Source organism: Betta splendens, chromosome 8 (genome assembly GCF_900634795.4).
Source record: "Betta splendens chromosome 8, fBetSpl5.4, whole genome shotgun sequence".
NCBI classification, from domain to species: domain Eukaryota; kingdom Metazoa; phylum Chordata; class Actinopteri; order Anabantiformes; family Osphronemidae; genus Betta; species Betta splendens.
In genome coordinates, this window is record NC_040888.2 from 14,742,608 (window position 1) to 14,758,969 (window position 16,362).

General features: G+C 39.1%; 1 protein-coding gene across 2 annotated transcripts in view; it reads right to left on the reverse strand.

Moving 5' to 3' along the window:
- The window catches only part of cpt1a2b (carnitine palmitoyltransferase 1A2b), a 43,765-nt gene that overhangs the window by 8,080 nt on the left and 19,323 nt on the right, over positions 1 to 16,362 (reverse strand). For both annotated transcript variants that reach the window (XM_029158309.3, XM_029158310.3), the window contains 4 exons: positions 12,694 to 12,810; positions 2,229 to 2,393; positions 401 to 529; positions 153 to 308 (listed from right to left, as the gene is read on the reverse strand). In XM_029158309.3, the coding sequence (XP_029014142.1) occupies positions 153 to 308; positions 401 to 529; positions 2,229 to 2,393; positions 12,694 to 12,810 (567 nt within the window). The remainder of the gene's footprint in view (positions 1 to 152; positions 309 to 400; positions 530 to 2,228; positions 2,394 to 12,693; positions 12,811 to 16,362) is intronic.

Sequence of the window (16,362 nt, forward strand, 5' to 3'; positions counted from 1 at the left end):
CATCTCTATAATCTTTCTGAAACCTGTGTATAATTGGAGCATGAAGGGTTTCATTTCTGATAATACTTTAGCTCAGTTTTAACACAGTTGTCAGTCAAATCACAAATCACAGTATAAAATATGTAATATGACACTATAAAGCGAAGGTTCACCTCTTTAAGGAAGGGCGACTCAATCCCTAGGTATTTAGAGACCACATACAGGCAGAACAGGTGTCTATCAATTCCAGCTCCAGTCATAGCCATTCGATAAAGTGTCTGGTGTCTGTCTGAAGCCAATCGAAAAAGACACCGGCATTGTTCCTCTGTCTGTGAGAAAACACATAACACTTTCAATAAATCACTAAAATACTGTATATACACTATACTCTTTTTATTACAACAAAACATTAAAACTGTACCTCTCCATTTTCTACACCTTTGACAAAGGCAGAGCTTTCACTGGAGCAGGATCGCACAGTCTCTGTCCGGCCTTCCCTAAACAGACGAGTCATTGAAGCCTCATAGGTGAGACAGAAACCGCCACGGTCCTAGAGCAACAGAAGTGTAGCATGAAGACAGCACAAGGTCATTTTCAGTTAAACATGAACAGGACAATGTGCAACTCCAGTCAAAAGGAAATCTCAATCCTTTGTGTATAAGCCAAATTATGTGACACACAGGCCTTATGAGAATTTAATGCTTGAAAGACTTGTGTGATCTGTGTTACACACAGTTGTGTTTGTCTGAACAAAACCAGAAAAAGAAGTAACATAAAACGGATGAGTTTAGTAAAGTAAATACTCAGTTGTTGAATTGAGTAATCTGGACTATAAAATGTAGGTCAATAAATTCTGAATAAACCACCACTCTTACTTCCCGAAACAAGCCCTTGACGCTCTAGTGCAGACAGTGGCTTATTTACTGCAGCCCTGTTGAGTTTTCCTGCCTTTGGTTATCAGTTGTTGCCCACCTTCCATTTGTAGAAAGAAATATAGAAAGGTACAGTAGAGAGGTACTGTAAATACACGTAAATAATACTCTTAAACTACAACCACAATAACCATAACAAAAAACTACTAAAAGCAGTAACAGAAGGGGGCACCAGCATGGTGGACCACATGAGTCGCTGCAGGTCCATTGTAAAAATATCTTTAAATAGTGCCACTTACCATTGACCTCTTTAAAAATAGAACTAACTTTAACTTCCAACCATCTGAGCGCTGACCTGCTCAGTCTCAGCTGTGTAGGTTAGGCTAACATAAAGGCTTTTGCAGAAGATGTATTCCTCTTGGATCAACTCAATCGCGTCCTGTTGTCATTTCTCTCTCCTCTCAGCTGCCATTTGAAGATATCACGTCTATAAACGTTATCAAACATCCCCTGAAAGCATTATCAACTAAATTAAACTAGTAAAACTATATTAAATCAAGCTGTGTTGGGCATTCACTTATTATTTAGGAATTAAATGAATATTATAATTAATACAAATAACATAATTAAAAGGTAAATTGAAATTCAAATTTGTTATTTCCAAACTATGTATCAAACTGGTGGCCCTTCGTATGAATCGGTACCCTAAAGTTTTGTTTCAAAAAGGATGGTGACCCCTGTAATAGAGGAACAGCAGTACATCTGCTTATCGATTCACATTGTCGCAGGTCCCACTATGACCTAAGTAAAATGGCAAAACAATATTGGTTCAACATTCACCAAAGTAGTGAGACAAGCATTTGTAAAAGGAAAATTGTAAAAGCTAAGGTAACAAGTAGGGCTGTCTGTTATACTCAGTCCGGCAAGCAGCAAGAAGAAACCCAGTAACTGGCATGCGCATGCACCCCCAGGTTCAGGAGGGCAGATGCTGTGAACCAAGTTGTTGAGAGAACACCTGGGGCCAGATCAGGCTGCTGATGAGTTAGTGTTTGCAACTTTGGAGGCAGCCAATGTGTCGCTTCACACAGACATCAACACAACTATATGCGCACGCCTCACCTACACAGACAAGCTCTCCCCTTTACCATGCACTTATTCCCATTTATCCGCTTATTTAGTCCTTCTCAGACAGAACCCGTGGCACGTCTAGAGCGACTGTCCTGCACGCCCATCCCAGGAAGAGCAGAGGACAGTAGGATAGGCAGCTCAGAGATCCACCATTTAGCTTGAGTGGGGGTGTGTGACTGGAATGCATTAAAAGTGTGGAAGATGTCCGGAAGCACAGCAGCACGTGCACGTAACTTTAAGTAATCTCACCCTGTAGTATGCTAGCTGTAAGCCAATCTGTATAAATGCATCCGGGCTGACGCGAAGCTTCTTGATCTGTCCTTTTCCAAAATCCCGAAAAGGGAACACGTAGCAGTCAACGTCATCTGCCAGCGCCTGAGCAACAGCTAGAGAGCTGCTCACTTGAGTCTGCACCTGAATCAGAGAAAAATAAAGACAACTGTATGTCGAGGTTAAAGTATTACCTTGTCAAAACTCTAATGTGATCACCCTTTACTATGACCCAACAGCTGGATTCAAAATAGTGACCACAATGCCTCATGATTCACATTATAATACACTTACACATAATAAAATGACCAAATTACATCACAAGAAAATTGAGCATTTTCTTAAAAGCGCATAGCTTTTGCTTTTACTTTATTTAGCACAAACTGTCATGGTTTAATAATCAGCCCATTTTTTCCTGCTGTTTGGCATTTCTTTTTCCACAGGTTCAGTGGAGTCTCATTTGGATTGTTTATATTGTTTTTTTGGCATACTAGTAAGTATGAAAAGTTTGTCTTTATTTTCTGTTTTTCAAATTTTGTCTAAGACGATAAAAAATTAAAAAATAAAATAAAATAAACAATGGCTAGAGACAGTACATAAAGCCTGCCAACTCTGACAAATCCACAGAGATGAAGAATAAAGTTTGGCATTCCTGTCAAATAAAGTTAACTACCTTTGTTTATTGCATAAATCGTAGGCCTAAAAGACGGTTAGGGTTAAACAGATGTTCTGTAACGTGTACTTGGGCTTTGGGTTACATTCAAACAAACGTGTTTAAGTGTCTGTTGTGAACTTCATTATGTATTTACAGTTAGATGAGCCCAATGGGAGTATCTTGAATGAATGTGGGGTGTCTATTAGCACCCCAGATCATGAGGAAGAACACCCTTCTAAGTAAGCAATCCTACTGAAGATTGAACAGACCTACATTTAAAAACAACAATTTTTATGTAAAAACAGGGGACACAAACTGGAAGACAATATTTCAGTGAGTTTCTGTGATATTATTTTTTATATTAGGAAAAGAACAGACATGCAGGATAAGTGTAAGGTCATAGCAAACTTGACCTGAACTTGAAGAGCCAATACCCAAAATGGACTCCAAATTGAGCCAATATGCTAAATGTTTACAAATGCCCAAATTAGAAGACACTCTCCATAGATGTTTCCGTAAAAGCACAAAAAAACTTCTATACTGTAGACTTGAAAACGTCGACATCTGTAGTCAGATCTATCTTAATACAATATTTAAAAATAAATTACAAGGTGCTCAAGGGATTTCTAACAATTTACAAACTTAAGGTCTCAGTGACCTTGACCTTTAACATTTGCACTCTGAAATCTACAGTAGCTGGTGGATGAGATGATTGGACAACCTAAAAACAGAATGTCTGTGACTGGCCAACATGCTGACTGTGCCCTTTTAAAGCTTTGCTCATTGTTTCAGTTTTCTCTTCTGTTTGTTTGATGTTTATTTTTAAAAATAAATCCAACCGACAGCTTAAAGAGTGATCATGGGAAATTTCTTCCTTTTCCTTTCCCTTTAAAGAGATATCTTAATATTCTAGCTTCTTGTTGCTACTGTCAGAATCAAAGGAATCTTCCCACTGGAAATCACCTCACAGCCCACTCCATATCAGTGGGCTTGTTTACGTCACTGAAAAAATTTTACATTGGCTGATACTCTCATTGAACTGGAATGTTGTGTAAACCAACCACATCCACTATTGATAGGGACAGTCATGAGGTCACTTTGGACTATTATAGAGTTCATTCAGAAACAGCAACATGGCATCAAATCTGCTGATTTCGCATCATCACTGCTGCAGATGCTGCTGATCTGACTCACTGGGGGAACTTAACCTAACGGTCTTGCCCATTAAAACTGGCCTACAGTATGACAATGAAAGGTGTCTGGAACGAAATCCCCATCTCATTACTGGTGTAAGACCACTCTCCCAATCCCCAGTGATTATATATATCACCTATTTATTTATTTATTTATTGCTGTACAGTGACCTTGAATACTTAGAAAGGCGCTTATAAATAGAATGTATTGTATTAACTACACAGGGATTTACATGTGAAGCCTTTATTTGTTGTTAACAAAAGTACAAAAAACATCAACTAGTTAACTTATAGAAATGTTGTGAACCAACATGTCCTTGATGAGCTTTCTGCTTTGAAAACGAAGATTGTGACAGACCAGTGCAAGAATTCATCGTGGCAGCGATGACAGCTAATTAGTTTATCTGCCAACATAAGTGCAGTATGTTTGTGTAGTAGTCCAACATAATATTTTACAATTGGCAAAAAATATTTAACCATCTCACGACTCTGGAGCTTCTGGAGGATTACAATACCTTAACTAATGTTTTGACAAAGTACAGTCGTAGCACTTCAAAGCGACCACCTTTTTACCGCAGTATGTGCGCGTCGCCAGCGCGCCACGGGTGCGTCCCTGACTAAGGATTTTTAGTCCTGCAGCCAGCTGAAAAAATTTAGGGTGCTAGTCTCGTTTTAACCACCAGGTGACGCAAAGATGTGAGGTCCGACTGTTCATTTCTATCTGTGTCTGCACATTAGGCACAAAAAACGATGTCATGGTATTGTATCATTAAATGTAGAGTAGTTCATTTTATATTATATTTAATTTTTTTTACAAATTTATTATTATAAATACTATAGATTATTATGCGTCTTTGCTCGCTAGTGTGGGCTAGTGTTTGTTGTCAATTGCCGAAGCTGCTGATGTTTTTACACAGTTTTCAGGCCAGCCGAGAGACACAGTCCTTCCTCCAGCCACTCCAATAGAATAATATAAGTATAATAACATAAAATAGGAATCTATATGTATTCATCAATCTGTGTTATAAATGTATTTTATATGCATATTTGTACTCGTCTTCTGGTTTGTTCATCATGAGGAAAAAATACAAAACAAACTGGATTCGTTTCGTTTCGTCCTCTCTTTATATGAGCGACAAACGGAATTCAAGTGTTGTTGTTTTTTCGACACAGGGCACGGAGTTGGATTTAAAGCTAATTTTTCCTTGTGAGAAAAAAGCAGAGAACGAAAAACTAATTAGTTCTCTCGTTATAGCAGCGTTTAAGTTTAACCAAACTCTTAAAATTTACTCCGACCGCAATGACCTATAGTTTGCTCTGACTCTGAGTGAAAAGCCTGAATGACAGATGATGTGTCCAGGTAGAGCTTAACCAGAGATGTATGCATGTGATAATGCAGGCAACAAGAGAATCGGGGAAGTGGCGTCACCGTCTGAAGCAGACAGTGATGTGACGTTCCAACGATGGTGCTGAAGAGCCACTTATTCATAGGCAGATGACTTGGATCAAGTTGTCAATGCTCGCTAGTGTTTGTGGTCAAATGCTGATCTCGCTGCTGCCTTTATACAGTATGTCCTCGTGTGTACAGAGGCAGCCGGTAAAAGTGTCTACCCCACCGTGTTTGGGTTTCAAATCTGCCGCGTCAGTGCCCGGTTTGTACTGCGGGAGGAGTGTGTTGCGTCCTTCTGGCCTGTAGGTGGCGATTGACTCCCACTTTTGGTCCTAAAACATCGTAGTTGCTTACGTCATATAGACTCTTGTAGAACAACCAATGATCAGGTCTTGGGTGGCCTAGTGGTTAACGTGCATGGCTACAAAATTTATTTTTGTCCGGAGTTCGAGTCTGAGTGGAAGCAGGCTTTTTATTTTAATTATTGGAAAAACAGCGTCTCATCATCATCATGTGATCACGAGATGACAACGTTGTATTACTTAGTGCATGGATCGCCAAGACCATGAACCGCTGGTCGCGTTATAGTATGAAGTTATGAACGTAAGTAAATTATGGCAAATTATGGCAGTTTAAAACCGAAAATAAGAAGCTGAACGGTGCGCCCTCCCGCGTGCAGCGTTGGATTTGTGGCAGACAAGCTACTGTAACGCTGATTTCTCGCTGTTGGTACAGGCAATTTTCTTTACGTTGAATGCTTCTTTAATGCACCACACGGCAAGACAGTACGGCACATGTACACTTTTTTCTTTACGCCGCTTTTACACAACGCCTTTTTCCTGTCCCCCGTCAACAAGGGCAGGTAGGAACTAATGTTGATGACAAATAAAATCACAGTAGCTGAAATGTCACGTTTCCCAAACATAAAATAAAAAAATAAAAAGGAATACTAACTAAGGTTACACTACTACAATTTAAAAAAGTGAATAAGGATGATCTAGACCAGAGGTCTGCCACCGGTAACACCCACGTTTTAAATGAAAAAAACAAACACTGGGAGCCGCGGAGGGCGGCAATATTATATTATTTGAGAACATTCAACATTTGTTTTTTAATCCAAAGAAGACATAAAAGTCGGGGCTCAGAGATGTAACCGATGATAAAACATTGTCAAGGCATCGACAAGGACAGCTAACTCGCTTTTCCCTGCTTCAAACAGCTGTTTTAACTGAGAGCAACCCGTGCGGCATCACCGGTCAATCTGGAAACGTATTAATTTTTTTTGTAAATAAAAATAATGTTTGCCCTGTTCAAACCTGCATGGGGAATAAAAAAGATTCTGATTCTGAAAGCGGCTGATCAGCTTCGTAGGAACACATTTCATATGGTACAGGTGAAAGGGACACTAACAACCCAACGCAGCCGAGGCTGTAGCAGCAGAGAAACGCAGATCTTTGTCCTGCGTGTTGATGCGTGTTTCCCCTTCCCCCAGTGTCACCGCTCTGGGACGTGGATGGCCACGCCCACTTTCATTCAACAGACGGACATGAAAGAGGGAATAACGAAATAAACATCTGGTTAACTTTGTAGGAACATGGTTTTAGCTCTACAATGACTTTATGTGTTACAGGTGAAAGCAGTAATAACGAAATAAACGGAATATAAAAAACGTTTTCAAGCGTTTTCTGTTTATATTTTTTATTGCACATTTGTTAAAACTTGATGAGTGTACTGTCATCTTTTCTGTAATTTTTGATGACGTTACAGTGCAAACAATATTTGAACTAGTTTTTTTTGTAAATAAACAAAGCTTCGCCACATTTGAGAAGGATCTAAAACTGTCTTATTGTATTATTGATGATGATATCTTATTGCTTCCTTCGGTGAGACCGCAACAATGACACTCGTCCTTTCACGTTGTAAATCCAAGCACATAGCGGTTGAACATTGTAACAGTGGATGTCACTCTTAGACTCATAGGAACTGTGCAGCCTTGCAGACAGGAGCAGGGTCAGCAAGCCCACGCAACCCACCACCTAGAGTGCGTCAGTGATGGCCCTCTTTACCTAACAAAGGCAGCTGTTCACAGATGATTCAGGGTCTCAGCTAGCCGAGCAGATCATTTGACCACCTTCTAGTGGGAATGGGTATATTTAGAAAACCCAGTAGTTCTAGTGTTAAAATGCACTGCATATTTTAAACGAATGTCGAAGTGCTACAAATAACTTAGATCAGAAAGCTACGATAAATACATATGTTTATTTTTGCAGAGTAAACGTATGTACAACAAACTACTTGCTGCATTATTGAGTCTTAGACCTGCAGCTGACCACGCCGCCCGATGCTGCCCAGTCTCCTACGGAGCTTTGTGACGGAGCTGAAGTATTTCTCACCTGCTGATCGAGTAGTAGCAACACATTAGCATGTCTATGCGCCTCTACGGGGGAGGGGAGGGATGACAAGTTTGCTTTTGCGACTGTGAGCAAACATGAGACAAGCAAAAGCTTGGTCGAACTCAGATTCAAGTCATCTGAGTACGAAACACATCACATATCATTCAATCTCGTGTTTCATTCGAGTGGCAGTCGGGAGCTCTCTGCTAAGACCGCTGTCCCGCGACCCATCCACGGATGAGCTCCGATTAAAAATTAAAAGCAGAAGTTTTTTGTTTTTCGTTTTTCTCTAATCGAAAAAAAAACAGTTTTAAATTCAAGTCCGTGTGTTTTTGTTAAAAAATATTTTTGTTTGGTTTATTGGTTTGTAATGCGGTGCTTTTATTCAGGATAGATAGACGGATGGGAAATCAAAGTTTTGAAACATACAGGGGCCGAATAAGTCACATCAGCCACTCATTCAGTTACAATGACACACACAGTCAAAACAAATTCTCGCTACATCTAGTGCACCACTCCCCCGTTCCTCTCGTAGCCCGCATTTGCACATCCATACATTTGTGTATTGGTCACTCTCTGTCTGGACACATGACTCCAAAACACGTCACGTGTTTGTGTAAGAGGTTGATGTCTCCACCAAATTATAAGCAGAGGTAACGAGAGAACGACTTTTTGTGTTTTCCGTTTGTCTCTAAACAATAAAAACATATTAACTCCAATTCCGTGTCTTTTTGTAAAAAACAAATTTTTTTGCCTGTTTTATTGGTTTGTAAGGCGGTGCTTTGATTAAAATCCGTTTGCCGCTCATCGAAAGAGAAACGAAAACGCCGGTGAAAGTGGCTGGATGGACGGATGGGAAATGAAAATGTTGAAACGTACACGGGTCGAATAAGTGCTGTCAGCCACTCAGTTACAATGACACGCACAGTCAAAACAAGTCAAACTGCAGTTCTGCAGACACAGAGTAAACACGTAGGAACAAACATGTTGCTGTAATGCTTCGCTGTAGATCTGCTGATTTCTGGCGTCCTGTCAAAATTACGATCGACAACTGCTGTAAAACAAATTCCTATGATTATTACAGTTATTTACGTAAAATCTACGACTATTGGAAAACCTTCATTAACAAGTCGTGGAAGTTTAAAACCTAAATAAGCGTCTATAGTCGCAGATGGACTGCGCTCTACGTCTTTACTTGGCCATGCGCATTCAAATTATATTAATTAAACCGCGACGCATAACCACGGAATTATGTGAAGCCAATATGTTGTATCAGATGTTAGAGCGGTGGGTGTGTACATATTTTTAAGAGACACCTTCTATTTAAACACACGAAAAATCTGAGGAGAATGAAAACAAGAATGTGTTGCTGCTGTGGCGCTGCCTGTTTTAAACCAAACAGAACAATTATAACTTTGCAGTGAACAGAAAATAACTAAGCCATCAACAAGTTGTTGCCCTTCACACTCCCCACGTTTGAGCACACAACAGATACTTAATAGTAAAAACGTAATAGTGAAATAGGTCTGGTGTAATATATGTGTGTTACAGGTAGAAATGAACAGTCGGACCTCAGTTACGCTGTAGTGCTTTGGAGGCCTCTAATCAACGCTGCGCCACCTGGTGGTTAAAACGAGACTTGCGTCCTGATTTTTTTCAGCCGGCTGCAGGATTAAAAATCTTTAGTCAGCGACGCACTCCCTGCACCGTGGCGACGCGTCGGTACTGCAGTAAAAACCCTAGACACTTTGAGCCGCTGCCACTGTAAGTACTGTGTTGGGTCCGTGTACATTCTACATTTGATTTCCCCCTCTAGAATAAATGAAGCCGTTTTCTAGGTAAATTGTCCAAATTGTAAATTGTTGCTATAAAATACAAAGAACATCCGCTTCCTTATTTGTCTTGATATAAGCGAAAAACGGAATTTAATCACAGCACCGTGTTAAAACCAAATAAACGAGCTGAAAACAGTGTTTTCAAAACTAGACCTGGAATTAGATTTAAAGCCGTTTTCCGTTTTTTCGTTTTGTGGAAAAAAAGATTTTATTCTGGGGGACAAATCAAACAGTTGGAACATACACGGACCATTTTCCGTTTCTCGATTAAAAAGAAACAAACGGCATTTATTCAAAGCAGCGTGTTAAAAACGAAAAAACGAGAGCTGAAAAGATTTAAAGCCGCTTTCCGTTTTCTCATTTGGTTTCAACGATTTGGTGCAATTAAACAGTTAAAACACTAAGACATAGGCAATGTGCCCTTTAAACGAAAGCTGCATTATTATACTTTACCGTAATGACATTTACCACAATATCTACAGAAAAACAATGTTTTATTACACAGGCAACACAGTGGATTTGGAACTCGCTCCGCGCAAGTTACGGCGTCTGATGTTGATTCAGTTCCAAAAGCAAACTTCAAACCCCACCCCCTACTACGTATTGGCACAGAGACATTAACATATTGTCTCCACTCAGTCAATAGGTGTAAAATACTTTAGCTCCGAGACAAAGAAAAACTCCATGGGAGATCGAGCGCGTGATCAGATGCACCTACATAGCTGTGGGACGCCAAAACCTTTCACTTGACTTTTTTTAAATGCTCTTCTTATGGTATTTCACACAAGTCTGGCAGACTACCACTGCTAACTTGTAGAGAATATCATATAATAAAAATAAATAAATTGTTTCTCTGCCTGCTACAGCCTCGGCTGCGTTGGGTTGTTAGTGTCCCCTTCACCTGTACCATATGAAATGTGTTCCTACGAAGTTGATCAGCCGCTTTCAGAATCAGAATCATTTTTATTCCCCAGGTTTAAACAGGGCAAACGTTATTTTTATTTACAAAAAAATTAAAACGTTCACATGTGATTTGCCCGCTTTGATGTTGGCCAAACTCATGAAAGCATTTTACTTTACATTCCGTTTATTTCGTTATTCCCCCTTTCATATCTGTCTGATAAATAAAAGTGGGCGGGGCTATCAGTCCCGTAGCAAAGGTAAGCGCTGACTGTGGGGGCTGGGCGCATCAACATACAGGACAAAGACCTGTGTTCCTCTGCTACAGCCTCCTCTTTCAGCCTGTTGTAATTGCAAATGCTGCACTGAGCTCTCTTTTACTTTGATGAGTTTTGTGTCTACATGAAAGCGGGCAGAACAACGTCCGTCTATGACTCACTGCCAAAGCGGCTGGTGAACCTCTTGGGAACATGGCTGTAGCACTGCTAAATAATACAGGCAGCCAGCCCTATTAATCATTTGTTATTATCTTGTATGCGAAAATATAAAAATGTTCAGTAATTACAACTCCTGCTTCCACCGGGATTTGAACCCGGGGTAAAAAATTGACACGTCGAGGCTGTTACCAATAAACAAACCATTACACGGAGGCGTTACAACGTAGCTCTACATGGGCCTATATAACATAAGTATAAGACAGTCTCATAAAGGCCAGTGTGGGGGCTGATCGCCACCTATAGGCCAAATAGACGTAACACAGCTCCAACGCGCTAAAAACCCTGAAAATGCAAACAGATTGCCGTAAAGGCTGACACATTGAAGTGCTGCGACTGTAGTCTTTAAAAATTTTTTCCACAACTACAGAATCTGCTTGAATCCCCTCTACATTACTGACATTCTGGCATTAGTAAAAACACACTACATAGGAAGTCCAGTCCCTTCAGTAGTTTCTGCTGGAATTCAGCCAGCCGCAGGTCGTCTCTATCACCACCCGGTCACTTCAGTGTGTACAGCCTCAATCATTTTACCATTGAATATGGAATATGGAAGTGGCAGAGTATAACTCAAAAGTCTGCTCACAGCAGTAAAAACAGAATCTTTTTTTAAAAAAAGATCATATCATATCACCCGCCGTTGTCGTGCCAAAAAGTAACTGTCTGCCAGAAATCGTTTGCCGCACGCGGGAGCGTGCACCACCTCATGAAGGCATTTATCTCGGTTTGTATGTACAGCTACTTATTTTGGTTTCAAATGGCCATAACTTGTAAATATTATCCGCTACACAATTTTTTTGAAACTGCACGAGTGACCACCAATTTATTTGACCACTTTTAATATCTGCATCAGACCAGTTAAAACAGTAAGATTGAAAATTGAGAAATGTATTGTGAATTGAATTTTGAGTCTGAAAAACAGCCATACATATATGTTCCATTAACAGTGGTGCATTTTCTTTTTTAGGCCAAGTCATCATATTTTGCAACAAACACAAGCGGGAAGTTTTTGCAACACACCTATATCCCAGATAGTTACAGAAACAGTAGTAGTTGAAGTTTCCTGTATTTGTTAGGAAAAACTGTGGAAGCTTATTTGGCAGAGATTGGTGGCTTTTGGCTTTGTTTATGTCAGAATGTACTGAAGCTAACATGGAGGGAGAAGATAAGGCATTTTGGCCTGTCCAAAGTGAAACTGAATCTTTACATGTCAAATAAGATGCACTTTGTTGACATATGAAAAGCCTGTTGTATCCTGAATGCTCATGTTATCGATGCTCATAAACAAAATGGTAAAAGGTGAAACATCTTCAAGAACATTGAGGTTTAACTCTTTAAACAATTTAGTAATTGAGTGATGTGTGATGAATATTTCTAATACAATAAGACCATGAAGACCATTGTGCAACTTCTAGAAAGAATCAGAATTGTTTTTATTTGCATGGCTATGGCACGTGTCTCTGCTTAAAAATTGAAACCTTCAGGCCAATCTTGTGACAGCGTGCCTAGGACATGAATGTACCACCAGTGAGTGAATACAGACAAGCAAATGTTCACCTGTTGTGTTGAGTGTATATACAGTACCTCTGAAGGGATGTCCCAGCAAAGCCTCTGGGGTTGGGGTAGGGAGCGATCCACCTCGCCCTTGCAGTGACCATCCTCAGTATAGCCAAGGTGAAAGGCATCTGTGGCCAGAGTGTACTGAAAAAGGGATAAGACATGTTCATACATGCATTTAAAGAATGAACTCAAAAACTCACTCATTTTCTACCAATTTGTCCTTGTAAGGGTCACAGGCATGCTGGGGCCTATCCCACCCTCCCCAGTTTAGAGTCTCCAAACAATCTAACTGCATATCTTTGCCTGTGATTGTGTGGGTTTTCTCACACAGTACAGAATTACCGCACACAAAAGGGAACCTAGGCAAGCCCTAGGAATCAAACATGGCACCTCCTTGCTATAAGGCACCAGTGCTTCTATTAAAAGAATACATGACTAAACACTAAATTACTAAATAAATTATTTCTCTCTTTAACATGTTCAATCTCAGTTGTTTTAAAATATTCCATTCATATCTGGAGAGGTAGTAGGTGTAAGGAGATGCTTACTTACTGCTGCTACAGCTAAATAACAAAAGAATGAGTCATTTTCCATTCAGAACTGAGCTTCTGCTCTTTTACAATAATTTTTAACATTTAAATATTAGAATATATAAATAAAACCCCTGTACACCCCTAATACTTCCAGTATTCACTGTATTGTTTTTCTAATCTTGATTATTGCTTTTCCGTCTGCATCTAACTAGTCCTGCATACTTTAAGTTACAGAAACCATTCAAATATCAAAATGTGCAGCTTTTTAGGATGATGTGGGCTATTATTTTTCTCATTCATATGTTTCATATTTTTCAAGTTATTAGCTTTTTCCAACTCTTTATGAAATAAATGATGAATGTGCAATGCCTTATGGGTAATGCACCCTAACAGTGTGTGAATGAGTTATCCTTGCAAGGATTGATATATGATTTTGCCTTACAAGCTTTTTTACATTTACATCAGAGCTGAAGCTTTCAAAGTGTTGCAACATTCAGCTTTTTGTTTAGTTGCCACAGTCGTGATTATGTTAATACTATTAAACATTTACATTACTAATCGAGAAAAGGCTCCTAACCTTCGCCCTTTTACTTATATAGATATATCAAAGTGTTTCCTTTTGTATGAACCACTTTTAGCTATTCTTCAAATTGTTCAATTGTTGTTTTTGAGAAATAAAGTTTACATTAAAGTATTCAGTATTGTATGCAAATTAGATCACAATGCACAATGGTGAATTGTGCATTGAGAATATGGTGGTGTTTAATCTTACCAATGCAAGATTCAGCTATACTTTATTTGCATTTACCACTGTTAGCCATTCTTTAAAATGCTTAAGCTTTTCTTGAGGAGAAAACTCAAAATTACAGCATTCAGCACTATATGCAAATGCAAAAATGCATTTTTTTCAATGCATTATTTATAGTGAGTTGTGAAAAATTGTGGCACCCTAACAGAGACTTGTGTAAGAACGAGTGACCCTTCTAACGATTCAAGTTGAGGTTTTGATATCTTTGCAAGTCCACCTTTGTAGGTAGTAAGTTATGTGAGAATTTAGTGGTGTTTGATTTTACAAGTTTTATGTTTTTTACTTGCCTATAACAAATTTGCATAATCACTGACTTGCCACTGAGTTTTTTTCCATCAAGATGTTCAGCTTTGTTTTTTAAGATAAATATATTAAGCTGTACTTTTGTTTATTAACCACTTTCAGCTATTTGTTTCAGTGTTTATTGCTGAATAAATTAAACATTGCGGCATTCAGCATTATATGCAAATTTAGAGCGCAATGCCTTGTGGGTAATTCACCCCAAAAGAAACTGGTGTGAGAAGCAGTCCCCTTGCAATAATTGGTGAGTGGCTTTTGCATTGGATTTTTCATGTTTAGACGTTAAAATCGGTTGTAAAAAATAGCGTTTTGCTCAATAAAAATATTTTAAGTATCTTAATCTTATGAAAAGCAAACATCTAATATATCACTGCGCCCTGAGGGTCACTCACATGCACACTCTCCTCCCACAGGTTGCACACAAATAACAAGATAACACAATACATATAAAAAAAATGCTAAATTAATTTGACTTAACTTTAACTATAACACTACAAATGCAAGAACAGTTACTTTACCCATAAGCCTTAGCGGTTCAGGACGGGAATAACCCCCCTGGGCTGCCACAACATGTTAAAATGAGTAAGTGTTTCTCTCCATATAGAGAAAGCTCTTGAGCTATGTCTGTATTCAGCTTTTATATCCTGTGGCTAAATGCCTTAAGTCCATGACCTTGGAGGGGGAGGCCTGGGTCCAAAAAAATGATTTTTATGATAATGTATAACCAATGTACAAATATATTATTGATGTTTTAAGAAATCTTCAGTTTTTCCTTATCTTATCTTTACCTTTTCTTATCAAAAACTGGTTTGGCTGGCCTTGCTTTGAACCTGGAAATTCTGGCTCGATACCTGTTTAGACATTAAATGAGTGATTTAAAGCCCTGTTGTAACAACATGTATTACTTTTTAAAATTAAATCAAACTTTTTATTGGCACATTCAACTCTGCATCTTTTGTTTTGCAGATCCAATCAGCTATAGATTTAACTCATCAGCTAGTTTCAGTGATGTTTCAAATGATTAATTAAAAATAGTTAAATTCTTTATAGTATGAGAAATATGCTGACTCTCTCCCTCATATATAAGTCAAGCTAAATTGAGTTATATTTTTAATGCATGAGCAACTTTAAGCCATATAATAAATTATACTACAGAATTATAGCAATATTTCATATTTCATTACATTTTCAAATGCTTTATTATGACTAGTTCTATTACTATTACAGTTTAGAATTAAGGCACACACCTCCTCCATATCCTATTAAAATAAAAGTACCAATCTAACTCTTTAGCCTAAATTGCACTTTCTCTGCTTTACAACTACTTAAGTTTCTTCTGCAAATATTCAACTCTTTTTAAACAACTCCTAAATCTCTTCAGATACATTCATCTATGCTTCCTGCTTCCTTTGTGTACATTCAGCTAAGTTCACATCAGTATCACAACTTGAAATTGGCGAGGTACAACACAAATGCTACGGCAAGGGGGAGCGAGGACTCCAGGTCAGAGGGGAGATTTCACCATCTCCCCAACCGTAAATTGGGTATGAAGCCCCAATGAGCACAGAAACGCTGAGCGAGGCAGCGACTGACCTGAAAGATAAGATCATGGCGAGATTGAACAGGCAACCCCGAACCCCACTACAATGACTAGGTGAAGTAACATCAGAAAGTCTCATGGAAGATGTGAATGCAGCATTGAGAGCGATCCCTACCACAACAATCACGGAAACCAATGAGCTGATGTACGCTTCAGCATCAGTGATCCTAGAGGTGCTTGGCTATAAGAGCAACCATGGGAGCCATGAGAAACAATACCCACCATGGAAACAAAGGTTGGAGGCAAAAATCAAGGCAGCTCGGAGGGAAGTGAGCCAAATGACAGAGGCCCAGAGAGGTGCAATGAAAAGACCGATGCACCCGAGGTACAGCCAGATGCCCATACCTGAAGCACTCGAAACTCGAAAAGGTTGGAGGCAAAAATCAAGGCAGCTCGGAGGGAAGTGAGCCAAATAGGAATCTATATTTATTCATCAATCTGTGGTATAAATG